General features: G+C 48.3%; 2 protein-coding genes across 3 annotated transcripts; one reads left to right on the forward strand and one right to left on the reverse strand.

Annotated features, from left to right (window-relative positions):
- Positions 1 to 1,884: 1,884 nt before the first annotated feature.
- LOC104303278 (gonadotropin-releasing hormone II receptor) lies at positions 1,885 to 6,284 on the forward strand. The gene is made up of 4 exons (XM_009903884.2): positions 1,885 to 2,652; positions 4,342 to 4,851; positions 5,293 to 5,494; positions 5,764 to 6,284. Exons 1-4 carry the CDS (start codon positions 2,563 to 2,565, stop codon positions 6,168 to 6,170), a joined length of 1,209 nt encoding a protein of 402 aa, XP_009902186.2. The 5' UTR covers positions 1,885 to 2,562; the 3' UTR covers positions 6,171 to 6,284.
- Positions 6,285 to 9,955: 3,671 nt separating this feature from the next.
- PARP16 (poly(ADP-ribose) polymerase family member 16) lies at positions 9,956 to 16,974 on the reverse strand. 2 transcript variants are annotated; one of them, XM_009903946.2, is made up of 6 exons: positions 16,660 to 16,974; positions 15,863 to 16,000; positions 14,819 to 15,025; positions 13,228 to 13,399; positions 12,282 to 12,423; positions 9,956 to 11,257 (listed from the first exon to the last, which is right to left on the reverse strand). In XM_009903946.2, exons 1-6 carry the CDS (start codon positions 16,849 to 16,851, stop codon positions 11,113 to 11,115), a joined length of 996 nt encoding a protein of 331 aa, XP_009902248.2. In that variant the 5' UTR covers positions 16,852 to 16,974; the 3' UTR covers positions 9,956 to 11,112. The 2 variants fall into 2 exon arrangements, with proteins under 2 accessions (XP_009902248.2, XP_054025112.1); XM_054169137.1 differs by lacking the exon at positions 14,819 to 15,025.
- Between the last annotated feature and the right edge of the window lie 6,336 nt (positions 16,975 to 23,310).

Raw genomic sequence — 23,310 nt, forward strand, 5'->3', positions numbered from 1 at the left:
CAGGTTCCCTGCCCCATGTTTGCATTCCATGAGTGGAAAATACATCCCGTGCCGCTCTCCCTGCGTGAGATCACCGTTCGCAGGGGAAGGCTGATGGAAAAACACAGCCCTTGAGTTCCTGTCTAAGGTCTGCTCATGCAACAGCTGCCTCTGGGGCTGTGCTACCTGGTGGATGATCCATATGGATTCAGGGAGAAAACTTCCATTTGGGGATGCATGCCTGGAGATGTTCTGGCTTGCTGTGGCCCAGTGCTGGGCTGCAGCTCCAGGGTTGTGCCAGGGCAGCATCCCAAAAGGAGGGAATTTCGGAAAGAGCCGAGCCGCGGTGTATGGAAACAAGCCCTGCCTGCCAGCGCTGTTTCCTAATCCAGGGGACCAAAACCCTCTGATTGTTAAACCAGTGTTCAGAGCTTCAGCTGAAGGCTGCTGAGCAGACAACATCCAAGCTGACCTTTGAGGAGACAACCAAAAAAAATAAAGAGAGAAAACACAAGGGGGTTACTGTGCACAAGGCAGAGAAAAATAATCATTTTAGTAAGGGACCCCACCCTTTGAAGAAGACTTTTTGCTCATGCATGCCCAGGACATTTCTGAGTGATGGCACGCTAAAAAAATCCTCTCTGAACAGGGACCAAAGGCTTTGTTGTGGCATGAGTGGAGGCTTACAGTTCTCAAGAAAAATCCTGTCGCTCTCTTGCATCATGCAGTCGGGGACCAGGAGGACATTTCTAGACAAAAAGGCAGCCAGCTGGGCAGAAGGACAAACAGGGGCTGCATTCCTGACTCCCTATTTAATTGCTTCAGTGCAGGTGCAAAATACCCAATGAAAAGAAAAATAAGGATGAGTGTGTGGGGTCAAATTAATCTCGGCTTTAAGCAGGAGCCTAACGCAAGAAGGAGGAGGGTGCTGTAGTAAATGGGCTCCCACCCAACTTCTTTGTGGTTTCTGGGCTGGCTTATTTATTTATTTATTTAACAGGGACCAGGCTCATTCCTGTGATGCTCTGACCAGGTAAGGATGGGGATGGTTCCCTCCTGTGCAGCCAGGGTGGCTGGTGCTCACTGCGTGCCTGCATTCCTGCACTGCCCACTGCTCTGCTCTTTCCCTATGGGTGTAAAACGTGTGGAATGCATAAACTGCTCTCTGCAGCTCTGAGTAGAGTCTCCAGCCTGCTCCCTTTTAGTGGTTCAATAGGTGGAATGGAGGGTGGAGGAGACTCTGACAGATGGTGATGCTCTGAGGGCTGACATGGTCCAGCAGCCATATCATCTCCTGGATCTCAAGACCCAGTCTCTCTCCCACATAATTTGACTTTTAAACACACAAAAGGGTAAAAAAAAAATATTCTCCCTTTTCCACTTTGCAAGCAGAGTAACCTCAGAGATGGTGCAACCTGCTCTTGGAGCTTGGACATTTCCTCCCCAAAATAAGTGGGGATAGTTTTAACAGTGGAAACACTCCTATCCCAGAACTGCCTCCCCTTAGGGAACAACACAGAGCCACTGCCACCAGCCTGAGTCCTGTGGCCCCCTGAGCACCATGTGCTTCTTAATTTAATAGACCTGGAGATGTGAAGGACTGTTTGCAGGTAATTAAAGTCCTCCTGACATCCCTGGAAATGTGTGCTGGCCCCACTGGGAATTGGGGTGGCCCTCTGTCATCCCCACACCCCTGCTGCTTCTGATGGCAGGAGGAGCAGGGTCTCCTCAGTTTCCCTCCCTGGTTTTGCATCACACATCATATTTTTTAAGCCCTTGTGAGCATTTTGTCAATCCTAGGATTTTGAGCTCTCACTGCAGAACACTGAAAGAAGTACAAAAACATCAGGGTGGGAACCGACAGACTGCGGGGGGGGTGTGGGTGAAGATTCATTAAAACAGCAAAATGACCCAAATTTCTCCTTGTTAACTTCCTCTTTACAGCAATTCCAGCCCAGACACGTACCTGTGATGCTCTCACGGACCTCTGCGGTCCAGGAGCATTGCTGGGGGTGTGTGGTGTGTGTGCTGTGAGTCTCCTGGTTGTCTGAGCAACGACGATGTTCATCACCAACTCCAGGGATAATTAACTCATTTTCCTGTATTTATAGCAATCCAATGCAGGGACTGTTGGCACTTATCCCTGATGGGACCACATTTGGCTACAACATCTTCAATTTTGGCTGCTTCTTGCAGTACAGCAGCTTTGTCATCCCTGCTGCCTGATCATTAAGCCTGAAAGCAGGCAGCTCGTTAAGGCAGTAAGGGCAGAGGTGCCTGGGGGTGAACCATCAGCAGCTCCCCGAGCGGGGCTGCCGGTGGATGCTCACCTCTGTGTGCCCTGCTCCTGCTCTGCCAGCGCGGGGGAAGTTGGCAGCAGCATTCTCATCTCCAGGTGCCTGCAGATGCCTGGGCTAATGCAGTGTAGCTCCCGGCTCAGCTGCCAGCAAGGAGAAATTTTGCTGCTCCAGGGTTTTTGTTGCAGGGTTGTGATGCAAAGAGGAGCTGGAGCGTCCTGACTCGGCACCGCGGCGGCGGGAGACCTGTGGGGAAAGACAAGGAGCTTCTTCTCTGCATCCGGGCATGTGTTTGCCAGGTACCTTCCCATCAGCTGGGACAAATCCAGACCTGGACAAGGGGCTTGTTCCTCCCAGATGGCCATCAAACAGCTCGGTACTTATAAACTGCTTTTTCTTTTCACCGCTTGTTTGTTGGGTTGCTCTTTTGGGAGGGAAGGAGGCAGCAAGGTGGGGCTCATCCTCAGGGGCTCAGGGTGCAGGTGGTGGGGCTGGAGGAGGGTGGTTTGCTGCAAGGTGTCGGCATCTCTGTCCTGCAGAGCTGGGTGGACAAATTTGATCACTGCTGCTTATGTATTTGTGGAATGCTTTAATTTGGGATCAGCAAACCCAAAGGGGCTTGAACAGTAAGAGAAGTACCCTACCTACAGCTGGGACTGGCTACAGCTGATGTATGCAGAAGCTGGAAGTCTTTGCCTTTAAAATGTGAGTTCTCCCCGATCTGGTTGTGGTCAGGCAAAGAGAGCAATTAAATCAAGCTGTGAGGGACCATCATGCTGCTCATCAGCCCTTAACCACCCTCCTGGTAGCTGTGTTTCTACTTTCACTTCCTCCTGTTTACCCTCCTGAAGGCAAAGGGATAGAGGTGTTGAGCTGGTGCTGCTCCGAGGGAGGTCCAATATAGTAAATGCCACTGTGATCTTCTCCCTAGAGCTGCTGGTCAGTCCTTCGACAGTATGAGAATATCTTTCTCCCCTCCTGGTCACCCCCAGGTGCTCCCACCCATGGCCTCAGATCCATCACTAGAGATGGAGATGGACTATTAAAGTTCAGGTGAACCATTAAGGTTTAGCACACTAATGAAAAGTGCTGTGGGGTTTCTAAAAGGGTGAGACCTGCTTGTAAAGCTCTTTGGAAGGATGAGTCCTTTGCCACTCTACTCTGCTGCAACTCTGCTCTGGTGAGACCTCACCTGGAGTACTGTATTCACCTTTGGGGCCCCCAACACAAGAAGGACATGGAGCAGATCTAGAGGAGAGCCACAGAGGGCTGGAGCATCTTTCATACAAAGCCAGGCTGAGAGTTGGGGCTGTTCAGCCTGGAGAAGAAAAGGCTCCAGGGAGACCTTCTAGTGGCATTTCAATATCTGAATGGGATCTACAGGAAGGGTGTTTAGAAGGGCCTGTGGTGAGAGGATGAGGAGCAATGATTTGAAACTGGAGCAGAGGAGATTTAGGTTAGACATAGGGATGAGGTTTTTACCAATGAAAAGTGGTGAAATACTGAAATAGGTTGCCCAAAGACATGGTCCCTGGAGCCATTTGAGGCCAAACTTGGTGGGTCCCTGAGCAACCTGCTTTAGTTGGAGCTGTCCCTGCTGACTACAGGGGGGTTGGACAGGATGACCTTTGAGGGTCCCTTCAAACCTGATGCATTCTGCGATTCTGTAAACCAAGCACAGCTGCTCTGGCACACAGTCAGCCAGCTCTGGTGTGATCCATTCTTGGCCAGGCACTGGTGGGCAGCAGCTTGTCCTGTGGTCGTGGCCACTGCTTCTGCTTCCCAGCTGCTCATCCACCTCACAAAGAGCTAAAAATACATCACTGTGAGCTGTAGCTCCAGCAGGGGTTAGCCAAAGAAGGCAGCTGGGAAGTGACACCAAGACTAGGAACCTCAGCAGCTCAGCAAAATGGGTAACATGGAGGGGACAGGCAGGGACAGACCAGAACTGGCAGGTTACTGCTGGTGCCTCCAGTGCAGATCTCACCACCTCTCCTTGGGCTGCAGCTGCAGCACGTGACACAGTGTCTACAAGGGGTTCACTTTGCCGCTTGCATTTTGGCAGGGGATGAGCGACGAGCGGCTCCCCACATCTCCCTGCTGCCCCACCATGGAGGGGGACAGCAACGTCTCGGCCCCTGGCTGCCCCGAGCGCTGGGTGGAGCCCCGGTTCACGCGAGCAGCCATGGTGCGGGTGACCATCACGGCCATCCTCTTCGTGCTGGCGGCGGGCAGCAACGCGGCGGTGCTGGGCAGCCTGCTGAGGAAGAGGAGGAAGTCCCACGTGCGGCCGCTGATCCTCAGCCTGGCGCTGGCTGACCTGCTGGTGACGGTGGTGGTGATGCCGCTGGATGCGGCGTGGAACGTGACGGTGCAGTGGTACGGGGGGGATTTCTCCTGCAAGCTCCTCAACTTCCTCAAGCTCTTCGCCATGTACGCGGCCGCGCTGGTGCTGGTGGTCATCAGCCTGGACCGGCACGCGGCCGTCCTCCAGCCCTTCTCCCGCGCTCGCCGCCGCAATGGTCTGCTGCTCCGTGCTGCTTGGGTCGGCAGTGTGCTCCTGGCCTTGCCCCAGGTAGGGCTCGGTGTCCTCAGAAAATGATCTGTCTAGGCTGGGGTGGTTTGGGAGGAGGTCCTCACCGTCCTGGCAGTCCAAACAAGCCTATCCCAATCCATGGTCTCCATCACGACTGGCTTGGCTTTGCTGAGCAAAGCAATGTGGTTGCTGTGTTAGGGTCTCTGCACCTTCACTGCAGTACCATCAGAGTGTTACACTAAGGGCTGGGGAAAAAATGGTGTCCATTATGGTTTGCTCCTCATGCACTCAGTTATCTTCTCTTAAATATGCATAGGATTTCACAGTAGAGCACATCAACCTGGCTACAGGCATGAGCTAGGTGCCCCAAGCACATCTCCCAGTCCAGCAGAGGCTCTCCATGCACAGCCAGGTACATCTGCAGGACATGGTGTCCTGTTCCAAAGCCTCTCTGAGTTATGATTGGGTTCTCCATTTCAGCTTTTCCTGTTCCACCTGCACACAGTCCCAGGAGGGAACTTCACCCAGTGTGTTACTCACGGCAGCTTCCGAGCACACTGGGAGGAAACCATCTACAACATGTTCACCTTCACTACCCTCTACATCACCCCCCTGAGCGTCATGATTATTTGCTACATCCAGATCATTTGGGAGATCACTAAGCAGCTAAAGATCAACAAAGGTGAGCAGGTCCCAGCCCTTTTGTGTCCTCCACGACGCTATGATTGATCCTGCTCCAGCCTGGAGCATTGCTGCATCTCTGCCAACATCCTTTGAAGGGTAACTGTAATGAGGGGTGTGACACAGGCTTCTTGACTCTCCTCTTCTGCTTCCTGTGGGACACAGAGCAGATCATGAGATGGCCTCCCATTTCTGGCAGAAGCCCAGTCATGCATGGTTATGTTCTGGTTTTCTCCCATGTTCAGTTATCCTTTTGACTCTCCCTGGCAGGTTTGATAACTCAAAATGACCACATCTCCAAGGCACGCATGAAGACTCTCAAGATGACCATAGTGATCGTGGCCACCTTCATCATCTGTTGGACCCCATACTACCTCCTGGGCTTGTGGTACTGGTTCCAGCCAGCCATGATCCAGAAGATGCCAGAGTATGTCAACCACAGCTTCTTTCTCTTTGGCTTGCTGCACACATGCACTGACCCCATCATTTATGGGCTGTACACCCCCTCCTTTCGGGAGGACGTGCAGTTGTGTCTCAGGGGCATCGAAACTGCCATTACCAGGCACGAGAAGCACAAACCTGTGCCAGTCTCAGAGAAGAACATCAAAGATGATGCTGCTAATGGTGGAGTGGCATCAGGAGGCTCCAATGGGACAACTGTCAACACAGTCTGCTGAAGAGAGGTACCCAGAAGGAGATGGGAGACACAGCTTTGGGAGCTGCTTTGTCCCATAGAATCATTCTGGAGACTGTCATAAGGAGGTTTGCCACCCAGCTTTGGTCAGTGAGGGTCTCTGATCAGCGACTTGGAATGTGTCTTCTGCTTGTACTCAGGGTGAAAAACATCTGGGGATGTTTATGGTCGTTCCCTCAAATTCTGGTAGCCCCGGAACAATATACACCTGTTGGAGCAGGTCCAGAGGAGACCACAACAATGATAGAAGGGCTGGAACCCCTCTGCTGTGAGGACAGGCTGAGAGAGTTTGGCTTCTTCATTTTGGAGGAAAGAAGGCTCCAGGCAGACTTTCATGTGGCTTTTCAGTACTTAAAGGGACTGATCAGAAAACTTGGGACAGACTTTTGAGCAGGGCCTGTTCTAATAGGAAGGGTGATGAGATTTAGACTGGGGAGAAGGAAGACATTTTTTACATTGAGGGTGGTGAGACCCAGTTTGCCCTGAGAGCTGGGAAATGCCCCATCCCTGGAACCATTCCAGATCAGGCTGTTTAGGGCTCTGAGCAATCTGATCTAGTTGCAGATGTTCCTGCTGAGTGCAGGGTAGGGGTGAAGTAGATGACTTTTAAATGTCCCTTCCAACCTAAACCATTCTATGATTCTCTTTCCCTTTATGGGAAGAAAATTCTCTCGCTTCCCCAAAAATCTGTTTGGGAAACACCAGCTGCAGCCACAGCAGGATCAGCTTCGTCTGACTCAGGAGTGTTCACCACGCTGATGTGACAAACACCATAATGAGCACAGGTAGCTCTATATCTTACAACTCCTCGACCTCGCCCTGGGCTGCCTGCTTCAGACACAGCAGGGCTTTGTTGGGGGGGGGCGGGGCAGAGGGGGAGGAAATTCTGCTTCGTTCCCCCATTAGCATTTTTATAGGCCCATGCACGTTCAAAGAGCCACAGGAGTGGCTGCAGAGGTTACTGTGAACCTGGGGTTAATTCATAATATTGTTAGTTACTCAGCACAATGCTCGCATTAATTCCGCCGACCGCCTCTTGCCGCGTTGGGAAACACATGCTGAACTCAGCAGGCAGCACAGCAAACAAGCCTGGCAGCAGGATATTAAGTATTTTGCTGGCCTGCTAAGGTAGAATGTTGAGCACCTTAAATGTATTTATTTTCTCATTGCCTTTGAAGACAGCATTACCTCGCTGCACAGATGTGGAGCTGAAGCACTCAGGAGGCTGTGCCCAGCATTCCAACAGGTCTGGGAGCATGAGAGACAGGGCTGCAAGCCCTCCAAGCTGCACTTGAGTCATGTCCCTCAGGTCTCAGCCCCTACCTGCAGCCAGCTCTTTCTTGTGGGTCTATTTAAACTGTTCAAAACAGGAAAAGCTGATTCTTTCCCTTTGATACCTGCTGATTGCATTGCAGTGCTGGACTGTGTACATCTGCCAGGAGAGCCCCTGCAATGCTTTTCACTCTGGAGCAGCTGGTGCACAAGATCAGCTCAGAAACCAGCTACCTGCACAGATACCGTTGCCCCATGCTTCGGAAAAGAGCTCAGCTGAGTGGCTTAGAGCCAAATAAGGACCCAGACAGATATCAGGAGACAGCTGATGACTGGGTCTTGCATCTGTTCCTTTGCTTACTCTTCAGAAACCTTTCTGCGCAAAGAAACTCTGAGAGGAGAGGCTCAAAACCCTGTTGCCTTCCTCCCCATCTGCTCCTTTCCACTTGCAGATCCTAAGTTTGTGCCATTTCCTGTGGTGCAAACAGACATCCCACAACTGCTGCCCAATATTCTCCTTTTCCAAATGCTTCCCCACAGCTTCTAAAGGATGTTTGTAGACATACAAGCTTTTCAACAACAAAATATCCTTTTGACAGCATCCAACACCTATGCATTTTCTGGGTGGTTCTATCCTAAATGGGCACATAGATGGAACAACAGGATCTTTTGGGGCTGGAAAAGACCTTTAAGATCATCAGGTCAATCCATTCTCTAATGGTACTAAGGTACATCCCTCAGCATCACAGCTCTTCTTCTTTTAAACACCTCTGGGAATGGGGATTCAACCACCTCCTTGGGGAGCCTGTTTTGAGAATCCCTTCAGTGAAGAAGTTTCTTCTAATATCTGACCTAAACCTCCACTGGTGTGACTGGAGACCATTTCTTCTCATCCTATCACTTGCTACTAGGGAGAAGCAGCTCATCCCCACCTCCCTGCAACCACTTTTCAGTTGTGCAGGTGGACGAAAAAGGGACAACTATTGCCAGGAAGCCCACACCGGTCTCAAACCCCAAGTTGCTGCATTGGATTATCGAGGAGTAAAGTACTACAAAGTTGTCAAAGCTGTTGTGCAACAAATAGTTAGTTTCTGTAGACTTTAATTGCAAATCAACACCATAATTAGCACATACATTTCGTGGGCTGAGGCAATGCAGTGTGAGCATTATTAACGGGCTGTAAAAGGCAATGGGGAATTGGATCATAATGCTCTTGTTGTGCAGGCTGTAGGGTGAATACATAAATTTGTTCTGACAGCAAAATTAACTGTAATAAATGCCTCCAGCTCCATCCACCAAGAGGGGCTGCTGTAAACCAACTAGTTCTCAGCCTTGAGCTAGAAAAACCTGATTACCAGGTCATTATTTCTGGCAATTAGGTACCAGAGCAACACAAGAGGAAAATAATAATTATATATATTATGTTTTTTTCCTTTGAAATATTTAATGAGTAAGATAGTAATCACAGACTCATTTGCTGGAAATAAATGATGAGATTTCTGGGGGTTTTGTGTGGTTAGGGTTCACTGTGCAATAAACCCCTGTGTTTATCAAGCCTATAACCAAAAGCTAGGCAGCAAGCCTGAATGGTGGCACACAGCTACCTTTTCTTTGCATGGAATCCCTGGGCTCTGCATCACTGAAATGTTTTGGTTGGAAGAGATCTTTAAGATCATTGAGTCCAATTGTTCACCATTCATGAAGGGGGTTCAATCATTCCTGTGGTTTTTGGGAAGTATTTACAGCACTGTACAGCTGGAAAAGAATAAGAGAATGACTATGCTGAATTTTATTTCCCATCTATATGACAGAATGATAGAATATTTGGGAGGGAAAGGGCTGGGACAGGTTTATCCCATGCCCAGTCAATAATGACACAACAGCTCTTTGCTCCTTCTTTGGTCTGTTAGTTGCAGGTCGTTCGTAACAGTAGCAAATGTAAAGGACTTAGACAGGAGGGTGAGACTTGACCTGTTTATGTTGCACAATTAACTTGCACACACCGGTATGTGTTTCAAAACAGACCCTCAAAACACCCTTATTCAAGATTAGAAAACAGAGCTGCTGTTGTTTTCCACAGCAGCATTAAGCCAAAGCACGTCACAAGCAGTAGAATTTCTGTAATCACAGAATCCCAGGGTGGTGGGGGGTGGAAGGGCCCTCTGGGGACCATCCCCTCCAATCTCCCTGTCAAGGCAAAGAGCAGGTTGCCCAGGATCATAATGTCCAGGTGGGTTGTGAATCTCTCCAGAGAAGCAGACTCCACAGTCTCTCTGGGCAGCCTGCTCCAAGGCTCCAGCATCCTCACAGCAAAGAGGTTTTTCCTTGTGTTTAGGTGAAACTTCTTGCATTACAGTTTGTGCCTGTTGCCCCTCGTCCTGTTGCTGAGGACACCAGAAAGAGTCTGGCCCCATCCTCTTGCCCTCCACCTTTTAGCTCTTACTCAGCATTGATCAGATCCCCTCTCAGACTACCCTTCCACATGTTAAACAGCCCCAGGTCTCTCAGCCCTTCCTCCTCACAGAGATGCTCCAGTCCCCTCAGCATCTTTGTAGCCTCTGCTGACTCTCTCCAGTAGTTCCTTGTCTCTCTTGAACTGCGAATCCCACAACTGGACACAGCACTCCAAATGTGGCCTCACTAGGGCATAGTAAAGGGCAGGATAACCTGGGCACAGGTTGTCATATGGAGGCCCATGTGAAGTGTACACAAAATTAACTGAACTATGAACCTTCACAGGCATAAAATACAACCCTACCAGTTCTGCTGCCATTTTACTCCATTTCCAAGTGTTTCAGGAGATATTTGGCACGTAACTGCTGGTTAGTCCATTTGCCTGTAAAGGGAGGCTGAAAACAATCAATACAAGAAAAAATTCCAAACCAGATCCCAAACCTAGGCAGCCCCAACTCCCAAAAGCCTGTCAGGTGGCAGCATAACAGGAACCTTCACCCTCCCTCTTCTTGGTGCAGAAGACAGAAGTTTGATAGGAATAGCCCCTACTTAGTATTGATGCTAAAGGGCTGGAGCTTGTCTAATCTGCACAGTGACTGCAGACAAGAGCACAAACCCTGCAGATGTTTCAGAGGGGAAAGAATCCATACTAAAACCCATTTAACTTCTTGCATTTTGTTTGTTGTTTTATTTCTTGTTGTTTTCTTACAATCATTATGCTCAAATATAAAAATTCATGGCCAAAGTCAAAGTTAGTTCTAAAAGTGATCCCATCTGCACTGGTACATGATAAACATCACTGTGTTTACCTTCTGAAACCAAACTGCTCAGACTCCCTGCAGGTTGCTTGCTTGATGTAAAGAGAAGTCCTCTTTCCCAACTTGTGCAAACAGACCTCAGTTTGACAGAAAATAGTTACACCTGAGTGTTTCCACACTTAGTTTTCATTAATTTTACATAACTTTCTCCCATGGACCCTTAACAACTGGTTCATGCTAAGCTGCACCATTGTGATCCTTCTCATCTGGGCATCCTCACGAATCACAGGAACACCGGAATAAGAATAAATGGAAAGATGCCATGAGGAGAATATATAGGTGACAGGCACCTTTATTTCCAGAGCCCTGGAAGAGATGCAGTGCATTGCAGATTGGCTGTTATTAAGGCACGTGGTGAAGAGTTTATTACGTTGGGCAAGCTCATCTCTCCGAGTCAAACATTCTGTGCCAGTAGTAGACGACGGTGGGCGAGTTGCTGGCCCCTATCACTAGCAGCAGCAGCAGGTACAGCATCATCATGATGGCAAAACGGTGGGTGGAAAGCCAGGACAATTGACTAGAAGGCCTGAAAAAGGAACAGGGAATTCTGTCAGATGCATAAATATCTGGGCAAAGAGTATGCCAGGTTATGTTACTTTAAATCACAGAATACCAGGCTGGGAGGGACCTGAAAGATCACCAGGTGATGGTGCAGTTGAAATGAGCTGGCCCAGTACCCTGTCAAGCTCAATCTTACAACTGTCCAGTGTAAGGGAATCTATCATTTCCCTTGGGAAATGATTTCAATGTCTAACTGCTCTCACAGGGACGAATTTTCTTTTGGAGTCCAATCAGAATCTCCCCAGGAGTAACTTGTATCCAATATGCCTTGTCTTTTCCATGACTCCTTGTAAAAAGGGAGGCTCCATCGTACTGGTAGCCACCCTTCACGTACTGGTGCATGGTAATAAGGCATCCCCTAAGCTTTCTCTTCTCAAGGCTGAACAAACCCAGTTCTCTCAGCCATTCTTCACATGGTCTGAAGGTCTGCCAGTTCTCTGATCCTTCCTGTGGCCCTTGGTTAAGCTAATGCAATAAAAGCAGAGAGTTGTTCCATAGTCCCTGTAACTAACAAAGCCTGATTTCAAATCCTTCCTCCCTAACTCTCTGTGCAGAATCCTGTTCTTTCTCCCCATGTTCACACCTTTCTCTGTGGTTTGGAGCTGCAACTGCCTGGCTTGCACACACGTGTTGATTAGCTGGGTGAGTGCTGCCACTTAGGAGAGATAATGGCTGAGCTAAAACTGCCCTGGTTTTATGAGCTCCACTCGTCAGGGTTTCACCCTGTTTCCTGCCACAAAGAGATTATTTGAGCTCTTGACGATATTAAGTGCTATCTGGTTCTGGTGAAAAGCAGATTTAGCTGAGCCTGGGAGTGTCAGAGTGAGACAGAGACAACGTTCTGGTACAAGCCTTATTTCCATGGGAAACAGGCTAAAAACAATGTCTGGCAGTGTCTTTCTTGCTTGTTTTCTGTTGTTTTTCAAAAGTGAGATATATTTGTCTGGCTGTTACAGCATACTCATCACTCTAGACAGCTGAACTCTTACCTCCTATGCTGTTTCTGTGAATACACCAGCAAGTATTTAACTCTTACAAGCTGATTGTTTGTGACAACAAAGTACTTCTGCGGTACATCACCCCCTTCGCTGTTTCTTACTCTTGCTCTTTTTCTGTCTATTTCTTCTGAATCTGAATGGGAAGAGAAAAGAAGAGGCCTTTGGGGGAACAGAAAAGCAAAAAAAAAGATGCACTGACTTCAAATAACTGCAAAAAAGTAAACCCACACACCCCCCCCCATCCCAAACACCCCCCCACCCCCCCACAAGGGTAGGAATGAGATAACCAAGGACCTAGACTTGGTATTCCCCTGAATCCCTAAGCATCTAAGAATAGACTGAAAAGTTTGCTTGAGGCTATACCACTCCCAGACATCCCTGGTATGGGTGGCAGCATGGCCCAGACCAGGGTGATAAGAAGGCGTGTCTCCCGCAGAGCACTTAAAGAGCTGCTCATGTTAACAGGGAAAGAAAAACAACACTGAAGAGTCCTGCAAGCAGGAAGAAGTCAAAGCAGAAGGAGAATCTGAGCAGAGGCTTCCCAGACATCTAATCAAGCTTGTTACTGCTATGTTGGTGATGCTTCTGTTCCACCACCGCAGGTGAAACGGTCAGGTATCATGGAACATGATTTTATCTTGCTGCAGGGAAAAGATGCCACCAAAATGTTTTCTATCCCTTAAATGTGCTATTTTAAGAGAAGCTTCACAGACAAGGAGGCTGTGGTGCATTTGAGGGGTCAGGTGGAAAATGATCCTGCAGCCAGTTTCTGTTGGAGGGTACCACATACTGCACAGGTTACACAGAACTACCTAGACTGGAAAAGACCTTTAAGATCATGAAGTCCAATCCTTATGATAGATATATGCACTCAGCTGAAAGAGGAGAAGTGCTAAGTGAGACATGAACTGCACCTAGTCATTATTGCAATGCTCACCTTTCTTTTTCACCTGGCACTTTACATCTGGGTGGTCGATGATCTCACAAACAGCTACACAGCTCAGGATAGAGCCCAATGCACTTCGCTGCCATCCAAGGCCATGAGGACTATAAAGGAGAGCCAGGCTCAGGTCACTGGTAAGATAGGTACCTTCACCAAACAGGGATGTCTGAAAGGGAGCAGAAATACATGCCAAAATCCTGTGTTGCAAACCATGAACAATGTACAAATGTTCTTCACTTCCAGACTGGCAGCTCTGTTTCTGAAGATAAACTAAGAAAGGCTTTCCTGACCTGTGTTGGGCCTGGTCCATGCCCTGTTTTTTGTCCTGGCACAACTTCCTCAGGGTGGGGCAGCTGTCCTCTCCCATCCCTCAGATTAGCTGCTTGGCACAGCCCTTGGTGTGGACAGATTCATGCTTTCCCGGATTTGGATTGAGTTTGCCAGCTTAAGTATTTTATATCAACATGACTGCACTGCTGTTAGAGGCACTGCACTGATTTGTTGAGGCTGCCTCCACAAACAAGGCAAGGCTCTGCTTGTGCTTGAATCCCTGCTTTGCTAGAAAAGAGGGAAGGACTTTTCACTTGCAAATTCCTTTCAAATGTAACTGTTTTAATAACTTCGAATCAGAGGATTCAGCTGAAATTATTCATCCTGTAGAATCAGAGAATTGCCTTAGTTGGAAAAGACCTTTAAGATCATCAAGCCCAACCATTAGCACAGCACTGCCAGGTCACCACTAAATAGTGTCCTTCAACACCACATCAACATGGCTTTTAAATCCTTCCAGGGATGGGGACTCCACCACTGCCCTGGGCAGCTTGGGCCAGGCCTTGACAACTCTTTCAGGGAAGGAATTGTTCCTAATGTCCAGCCTGAACCTCCACTTCCTCAGTTGTTCCTAACGTCCAACCATTCTCATCCTATTGCTTGTTTCTTGGGAGAAGAGACTGACCCCCACCTTGCTCCAATCTCCTTTCAGGTAGTTGTAGAAAGTGAGTAAGTCCACTGTACCTTTATTACTCATAAAGAATGTAGGGGGAAAACATAGTGCAAGTTGACTGGAAGGTTAAGCAGCTGCTGTGTCAAAGCTGCTTTACAGATGACACAAGAATCCAGCAGTCCCAGCTGCCTTTCTGCTGAAACTGGAAGAGGTACAAATCCAGGATGTCACCCTTGACTAGGCCATCTAAAGAAGGCTCTATATGCATCTTAGTTGACCTAAAGTTGAAGTGAAGCAGAAAGAGAGAATCTCTGCACAGCATGGATCACTACCCTGCACAGACACTTTGCAGCTGCAGACTGTCAGGCCAGCATTTTCAGAGGCATTAAACTTCCTCACAAAGAAGCAAAAGATAATTTGTTACGCTGGAGAAAAAGGGTTTTGTGCTACTTCCAGCTTTTACCCTCAGGCTGCACTAGAAAAGTCAACACAGCCATCCACAAAGGCCCACACTGAAGTGAAAACAGCAGTAAAAGACCATCAGCACATTTCATGCCCCTAAAGGAATTTGGGCCTATTTTTAAGAAGTGTCACTATCTGCAAGTGACCAACAGAAGATGGTACAAGTACAAGGAGCCTCACCCTGTTCAAATGGCAGTGTAGGCCGTTGTGAAGTATGGAATGGAAGTTCTCCAGGCGGCTCCCATGGAAGGCATAGATGAGGTCCCTCTTTCCCTTGGTCTCAGCAAACTTGGTGTTCATTTGATTGCAATACACAATCTCAAAGAGGTAGTCTGGAGCAGGAACTGTGGCCCCAGACAGCCCTGTGAGTTCCTGGATCTTCTTGTACTTAAAAACAGGAGGAATATGAGTGTTGGGTTATGGGGTTAGATTACTCACTGGAAATTCTGCTTCCTGTCCCTCAGTCTTTCATACAGCTCTATGTGTTTTGATTATGCTTTCTGTGTTAGAATTCAATACTGTCACAAGCCAGGAGTAAGCAGACAGTCAAAATTCTGACAGTTCCTTGCTATCAAAGCTATACCCTAATTCTTCTTTCCAGAAAAAAAACCCACCACCACCAAAAAACCAAGCCAACAAACAAACCAAACTGAATTGTGATTATGAGTCAACTGATGTAAGGACAATATCACAATTCTACTTTGGCTACTAAGACAATATATTCATCAGCTGATCTTGGAAGAGGAACAAAAGTGAAAAGAGAAGTTCTTTTCATCCTGCTGCTAATCTCTGCAACTATTTTGACCCTTGTTACAGAAGTACCTCAGTAGCTCTCAATCTTCCCATTTGTGGGGCAGCATGCAGAAACATAAAGCTGTCTTTCTCAGGCAGAAGCAGGATCTAGCTCTATGATACTTGAGCTGGACTACTGTGGTCTAGAACATGCCTGTACATGCTGTGTTAATTGGAGCATCCAACTGCAATCACTGCCCATTATCAACTACTGGCAGTGACAACTATTTTTTCCAGCTGCTCTTCCTGAAAAGTTTGTTTCAAAACCAAAACAACCAATCCTCTCTAGATACAGAGTAGAGCTGCATTCACGCTGACCTGTCAAGCTCTCTCATCAACCAAATAACTTCTGTCAGGAGGGAATACTCCTTGAAGTGTAAGTTTGCTTTAAAGACAAAATTCTAATCAAGACTTTCAGAATTCTAAACTTACCTCTTGTTTCTTAGCACTCTGTATCACGAAGACCTTTGATGATAAAATCCAACTAAACAAATCCCAGGTCCTTTTTTCTGTTTTTGGCACAGACTCCAGCAGTTCTTTCAAGCTTGGTAGAGCGTTGGTATCTGCAAGCTAACAAGACAGGCATTCAGGACAAGCTCCTTTTCACTATGACTGAACAGAGACCTCTAGTGAAAACAAAACAATATTTCACCCTGAAAGATTGTAAACTGAAGAGCAATTTCTACTCTGAGATAGAAACATTTGTATCCATTGTGGGAAAGTTTCTCACTTCTCCTTAAAAACAAACACCAGACAAGTATTCGTGTTTACCAACATTGTCTGTAAGGAATAATGAAACAAGTTCCTGAAAGAAAACAGCCCATCACAGTGTAGCATCTGCAGTGGGATAAACACAGGTGTTCAGGTCATGGCAAATACAAACCCTTCAAAACCAATGTCAATTTCACTGCGGGCAAGCTCTTCAAACACTTCGTGTCCCAGCACAGTGTTAGTAAGCTTCCACGGATGGGTGGGTTTCTAGGTCAGAATCTCAAATGTGCTTTAAAACCTGGGTTCCTTGACCGGATAAAGAATTAATTCTGCTCTACTCCTAACCCTGAAGCACTGCTGCCCTCCCCTCGTCCCGCTTCTGCCCCAGCACGGCGCCGGCACGCTCGGCCTGCGCTCCGCCAGCAGCCGGCCCTCCCACGGCCCTTTCCCGAGGCACCACGCGGTATTCCCCGTTCCGACACAGCCCCGCTCCCCGGGCCCGGGGCACCGGCACTCACCAGCCCCGCGAAGTCCTTGGTGTCACCGCTGGCGTAGCCACCCGGGAAGGGCCTGAGCACCGAATCCCGCTTGTAGCTCATCAGCGCGGCGGCGAAGAGGCTGCAGCGCAGGTCGGCGGCCAGCGGGTCCCTCTCCGCCTCCTCCCTAACGTTGGCCGCCGCCTCGCCGGGACCACAGCCGGGCGGAGACATGCCCGGCGAGGGGCTGTCGCTCTGAGAAGGCGACAGCTTCCCTCCCGGGCCGCGTCGCCCCTCTTCCGCCTTGCCGCCGGGGCCGCGGCCTGGCGCCGCCGTTGCGCTCGGCCCCGCCGCTCCGCTCCGCCCCGCTGCCGGCCGGCTGCCTCCGCCCGCCGCCGGTCCGCCGTGCCCCGCACGGTCCGGCCGTTGGGGCTGCAGGGGCTGCAGGGGCTGAGGCTGTGGCAGTGGCAGTTTCTCGGGGAAGAGGGGGAGGAGGCCTCGGGGAATAGAACCTGCCCCTCGGGTAGAGACCGTGATGGAGTACAGGGGGTTAATGGCTCCTTCTCTTCAGGTAGAGGCTGGAAGAGAGGTACAAGGGGGAACGGCACCTGCCCCTCGGGCAGACACCTGCAGGGGGTACAGGGGGGAAACGGCACCTGCCCCTCGGGCAGACACCTGCAGGGGGTACAGGGGGGAAACGGCACCTGCCCCTACAGGCATGGGGAGTGGGGAAATGATGCCTTCTCCTCAGGTAGAGAGACCTGATACAGGTATAAGGGGAAATGGTGCCTTCCCTCCAGCAGTGGCCCGGAGATGTCTGTGGCCCATGAGGCAGGGGGGCATGGATGGGGAGCCCAGGTGTCTGTACCCACAACACCAGCATGTTGTGACCCTGAGGCAGGGGACGGCAGCTGCCCGGAGGTCGTGGCAGTGTGCTGGGGTGTGAGTTGCACCGTGGCCCTGTCAGACAACTTGTGCTCGTCCTTGGCTGCTGGGGCATGGCAGATGCAAGCTCCCAGATTAGCTATTGCATTCCAGTGAAGCAGTAACACTGATTAGCCAGAGAGGTCATCCAGGGAGACTGCTTTTTGTGTAAAATTTGGGTTTATGTGGCTCTAATTTTAACAGACCTATGTGACAACAAGTAAAAAGTATGTAGATACTGTTGCTCTCTAGCAGTTCCCTTGTGGCCCATGTGGCTTAGCAGTTGTTTGTGGCCTCGAAAAATGAATCCAGGTTTGTTTGAGTCATCTCCCACAGGCTGGTGTTGCACAGTTGAGGGAGAAGGATTTACTGCTTAATTCAGCTGCTTACCACTGGTTTCACTGGGTTGTATTCATGGAGTTGCCAGAGACTGGGGCTCAGTCTTCCATCTCTGAAATACTGGCACAGTGTCAGTGCTGTGAAGCATCTCCCCAGTTCCAAGATGTATGAGAAGTCACCACTGGCTGGGTGGAAGTCTCCTCAACACGAACTGTGTTGGTCTCCTGAGTACAAGTTATTTAGACTGACCAGTTTTGGAAATGCACAGCCACTATTAGATGTCTTCTAACACCTTTCTCAGTTTTTCCATTTGGGAGGGGTATCGCACATGGAGCAAGTGATAGAGGCACTGCACATTTAGACCACTGAAAGAATCTTAAGGTCAGTCATGGATACATGTTACTGGGCTTGCTCCTCACAACTGGATCTCCAGAGAGTTCTGGAGCTACAGGGTGCAGTCTTGTAGTGAATGGGAACACCATCTGTGTTAAGTACTGTTGAAGGTGCTGTCAAACTGGCATCAAAACAAACAAGCACAAACTTTATCCCCAGGTGCAGAGGTTGCGTTCTTACTCACCCAGGTGAATGGCTTGGGGAGTACAAGGAGGTTTCATAGTTCTGGATAGAACCAGTTAGATCATAGGCTGTGCACAGTTACATTAAAATGGGAAATAACTTCACAGTGATGTCCATGAGTTCACAGTATAACTAAGGTTGGAAGAGACCCCAAGGATCATCAAGTCCAACCTGTCTCAACAGACCTCACGACTAGACCATGGCACCAAGTGCCACGTCCAATCTCCCCTTGAACACCTCCAGGGACGGTGACTCCACCACCTCCCTGGGCAGCCCATTCCAATGACGAATGACTCGCTCAGTGAAGAACTTTTTCCTCACCTCGAGTCTAAACCTCCCCTGGCACAGCTTGAGACTGTGTCCCCTTGTTCTGGTACTGGTTGCCTGGGAGAAGAGACCAACCCCTTCCTGTCTACAACCACCTTTCAGGTAGTTGTAGAGGGCAATGAGGTCACCCCTGAGCCTCCTCTTCTCCAGGCTCCAGTTTTATTAATGTATTTCACAAGGTGCCAATGGACTAATCTCCTTCAGTGATCTTAGTACAGTAAGTGAATACTGAGATTAAAATTACTGGGTAACCCCATTTGACACAGTAACCTCTACAGGAAAGGTGGTTTCTTGTGGTTTGTTTGGTTGTGTTTTATCATTTTCCCTGAAGTGCACCTTTCAATAACAGCTGCATGGACAAGGCTGCAATACGAAGCCATTGGGTGTAGGACAGCACAGATACTTGCTTGGGTCTCACATATTTAAGTAGACAAAATTGTAAAGGTATTTTTCATTTAGATCCCTGAGTTTCCTAGATATCTGCATGTGTTTTTAATCTTTAAAACATTACCCAGCCTGTGAGATCCAAGCTGTTTTTTCTTTCTTGGTGTGTTGGTAGTGGGTTATTACCATGCAGGTTTGGGATGAAACCTTGAAATTTAGGTTTTGTCTGCGCTTTGCAGAACTTCTCACACCAAGAGAGGTTTGTCTGAGTGTCACAACCAGCATACCTCCACTGCTGGCTTTCTTAGAGCTGGTAGCAGCCACACTGCACTTGGTCCAGAGTGTCTTCCATACACCAGCAGCGTGGATGGGCAGCTTAAGAAGAGGTCTGCCACCACAAAAAAGCTGTTGCTCAGGAGCTATGGAAATTAACTAGACACAAAATGCAGTCAGAGAGATTCCTTCCCATATTTCTATATCCTTGAGAGCATGTATTTTACTTTATCTGATGTGGTGCCTCATTCTGCTGTAAATAGTCCGATATCTTTGGCAGGCTGTTAGTGACATCGTTCAGTGATTCAGCTAAGGACATGTTTATTATCTTGCATTATATGAAATTGTTCTGTGCCATCCCTTTGAAAATCAGTTGTTGGCTGTCTAATTGGCTGATTTCCCCCACTAATAAATCATTAGATGTAATAATTTTTGGCACCTGTTAAAGAACAATATTAGAAAATGTCAGAGATGTCTCTTTCAATGCCTTTGGGTAGAATTTTGAGCTCTTGAATCGCTGTAATTCCAGTGTCCTTGTTTAAAATATCACTTAATACAGTAGAGAGGAAGGGATGAGTCCTGTTCCTGCTGTCCCTGGGATGGACAGGGAACACTTCATGCAGCAGAAGGTGTGGTGTTCTGCCAGTCAGGACTTTCATGTGACAGTCAGCATGCTGTAGCTTTCATCTCACAGCATGCCTGGGGCTGTGATTTTGGGACAGTGGGCAGCACTGTCATTTGGAGCTCTGCACATGATTAAGGAGTGGAGACAGGCAGTACTCTCTGAGGAGAAGCTAGAAGAAAAGGACAGCATGAAGAAATGGAGAGATGGAAGGAAAAGGATTTCCTTGGAACCAGGTCAGTTCCGGTGGCACCATGCCACCGCTCTTACCGTAAGAGAGTCTCTCAAACAAGTGAAGGCATTTGGTTGACTTCTTGTGGTATGAAGAAATTAACCCCAAATAGATCTAACACATCGCTGGCATCATAATAGTTAATGGAGATTCTGAAAGCATTGATCCAAAACGGATGCCTGCCTTTGGGATTTCAAATGGATGGTGCTTCCATTACGGCCCGGCTCAGCTGAGTTAGGCAATGACAGATATTGATGAGATAACAAGTTTGCTGTATTGATGCTGTCCATGAATGCTGTCTGGTCAAACTCATCTAACACTAGGCTAAAATCCTGTTTACAAACCAGCCCCTGAGCCAGAGGTGAAGTGCTGAAAGCTTTTGGTGCTGTTTTTAAGGGAGATGCACCTTTGTGAGCTGGTGATGCTGGACATCTATCTGCTGTAGATTCAGGCCAGAAAAACATGGAGGATCAGACAGGATAGCAAGGTCGGTGTTGGTCTGTTCTTCCAAGTAGCAAGTGCCAGGATGAGAGAAAGCAGACTCAAGTTGTGCCAGGAGAGGTTTTGGTTGGACATCAGGAAAAATGTCTTCCCCAAAAGGGTTGTCAAGGCCTGGAACAGGCTGCCCAGGGCAGTGGTTGTATTGTCATCTCTGGAGGGATTTAAAAGCAGTGGTGCTGAAAGATAATTTAGGAGTGGACTTTGTAAGTGTGGGGCTAATGGTTGAACTCAATGATCTTAAAGGTTTCTTCCAGCCAAAACAATTCTATGATTCTGTGATCGTTCATCTGGAGGGGAAGCCCAGCTTGCCCCTGGTGTTAGTTACAGCAGGTAAGTTCTTCCAGCTTGTGCCTCATGAAAGCCCCGGTCCCAGATCTCATCTCATCCCTCTCCCAACAGCTCAGTGTTGGCAAGGCTTTGGAGTCAGAAGCAGCACATAATAGCTGCTGGTTTAGCTTGTGTGTTGCTGCTTTTTAATTAGTTGCTGCAAGTCTGTGTTGTGGGCTGAAGGTTGAGATTCAAAAGCATCTTTCCAGTCCTCTTAAAAAAACCAACACTGCGGTGTGCACTTCAGCATCTCTTAACAGCTGCACCCCACACTGCTGAGGTGGCTGATGCACTTTCCACCCCTGATGAGTCCTACCCTCCAACACCTACAGGCAGTCCAGGCTGGCTGGGGGCACTTGCAAGGAGCTCTCTTATTTTCCTTTGCGAGGTGCCTTTCAAACGTATTTCCCTCTTGCAATTCCATTTTCCTGGATAGAAAAGCCACCCTTGGATGGTTTGCTGTGATTCAGAGCAAAGATGGCTTTGTAAGAGGTTCTGGCAGGGTGGCTGCCAGCGGAGGAGTCTGAATAACGTAGCTGTGTGGCTGCTTATGAAATTGAAAATCTGATTATTTAACATAAACCGCAATAAAAATAGTTTCTGGTGTTGGCAGAGGCGTTTCAGCTGAGAAATGTGCCTGAAATGTCTTCATTTCATTCCAGTGTATTTAAAATTGATCTCAGGGACCGGAAAAGAGATGGTTTTTTTCTTCCCCCCACCCCCTTAACTAGGGCCTGTGAAGGAAATTAATACAGGGAAGGGAAAATAGAAATACAATACTGCAGTCAGTGAAACAAATGCTTATGGCTGAGGGGTTGGTTACTTGCTAGCACCACTGGAAACGCCAGCTGGATGAGGTATGTTTTATTATAGAATTAACCTTGACCCAGGGTTCAAAGAGAAAGGTTAGTCAGAAATAAATCAGTAGTATGGGCAGGTCACTTCAAAGAGTCTAAAGCTGAGCTTGAAGATTACATGCTGTTTATGTGTATCCAGTTGGAATGGAACATATGGGAAAGATAATAGAAGTAAACTATTTATCTCTTCCCCTGCCTCTCCACCCCCCCATTTCCCCCCATCCTTAGCACTTAACACCTTTTTGTCCTTTGCTTGTGTATGCTGCAGGGGATGTTTTGGTCCTGAAATATTTATTGAAAACAGAAATGTGTATATGAAGCAACCTTAAGTCAGCTGGGTGAAATAGTCTTTTGCCTTTAAGGTTTTTCCAATTGCTCAGATAAAAGTAAGAACTGTTTTGGAAACAGTGATATGAAGAGGGTGAATCATATTTCTCTGTCACTTGTCTCAGAGAGTTCATGTGAGCAAATCAAAACAAAATGTGCTCAGCTCTGTAGTTGTCATTGAAGAGCAGGAAGATGTATAATTAAGAGCTTCCCAAATACCAGACAATCTATGCCCCAGCAAAATAGACATGAGTATCCCAGCTAGCATGGGGAGTGGGAAGTGAGGTGGGTTAAGCAACTTAGCCAAAGCCACTCGTTATCTGTAGCAAAAGTCAGCTGAGTCCTCCAGGCTGTGGTTGTTTCCCGCACTTTCTGGGGAGGGGGCCAGAATCTCACCCTGAATTTCCTGAATCCCAGTCTGCAGCTTTAACCACAAACCCAAAGCTTAGCTTTTGGTCCATGTTCCCTTAATTTTTGCTTTTTGTGCAGTAAGGAAGATATCAGGAGTTGCAAGGTGAGGTGTCCACCGATCATTTGAGGCATGTTCAGCATTGTGTGGATCACTGTGTAGAGGAAATGAAAGGTTTCACTTCTTCTAAGCACCACAAAGTGCTGTCAGTTAATTCCTGCTAGATGGCAATCTCCCAGGGGTTCCTGATGGCTTGTGTCTATAATCAGGCAGCCAGAGAACCCCTTTTCCCTTTTTATGGGGTGGAATTCAGGCACAACTCCACCAAAGCAAGTGCAGTTTTGACTGAAAAGCAGCACGTGAAGTGAGCTGGGCTTGGAACGTGTTAAAAGACAAGGAGATGCTTTTGTCGTCTCGGGTGCACAGGTTCTCCCTGTTAGAGCTGCTGCAGGCTGCGATGTGCGAGGCCAACTCTAGGGCTTTGCAGCACTTCTGGAGGAGGGGTGGGAAGAGCAGGGCTGGTGGCCTGGCTGGGAAGCAGAGGGGATCTCCTGCTGAAATGAAAACCAGACGTGGTCACTCCCTAATAGCTGTG

The sequence above is a fragment of the Dryobates pubescens genome, chromosome 17 (genome assembly GCF_014839835.1).
Source record: "Dryobates pubescens isolate bDryPub1 chromosome 17, bDryPub1.pri, whole genome shotgun sequence".
NCBI lineage: Eukaryota > Metazoa > Chordata > Aves > Piciformes > Picidae > Dryobates > Dryobates pubescens.

Coding starts and splice junctions, on each gene's coding strand:
- LOC104303278 (XM_009903884.2), top strand. CDS start 2,563: ATGTGTTTGCCAGGTACCTTCCCATCAGCTGGGACAAATCCAGACCTG. Junction 2,653..4,341: donor GATGGCCATCAAACAGCTCG/GTACTTATAAAC, acceptor GCATTTTGGCAG/GGGATGAGCGACGAGCGGCT. Junction 4,852..5,292: donor TGCTCCTGGCCTTGCCCCAG/GTAGGGCTCGGT, acceptor TCTCCATTTCAG/CTTTTCCTGTTCCACCTGCA.
- PARP16 (XM_009903946.2), bottom strand. CDS start 16,851: ATGTCTCCGCCCGGCTGTGGTCCCGGCGAGGCGGCGGCCAACGTTAGG. Junction 15,026..15,862: donor AGAGTGCTAAGAAACAAGAG/GTAAGTTTAGAA, acceptor CCTGTTTTTAAG/TACAAGAAGATCCAGGAACT. Junction 11,258..12,281: donor TCACAGAAACAGCATAGGAG/GTAAGAGTTCAG, acceptor TTCCTTTTTCAG/GCCTTCTAGTCAATTGTCCT.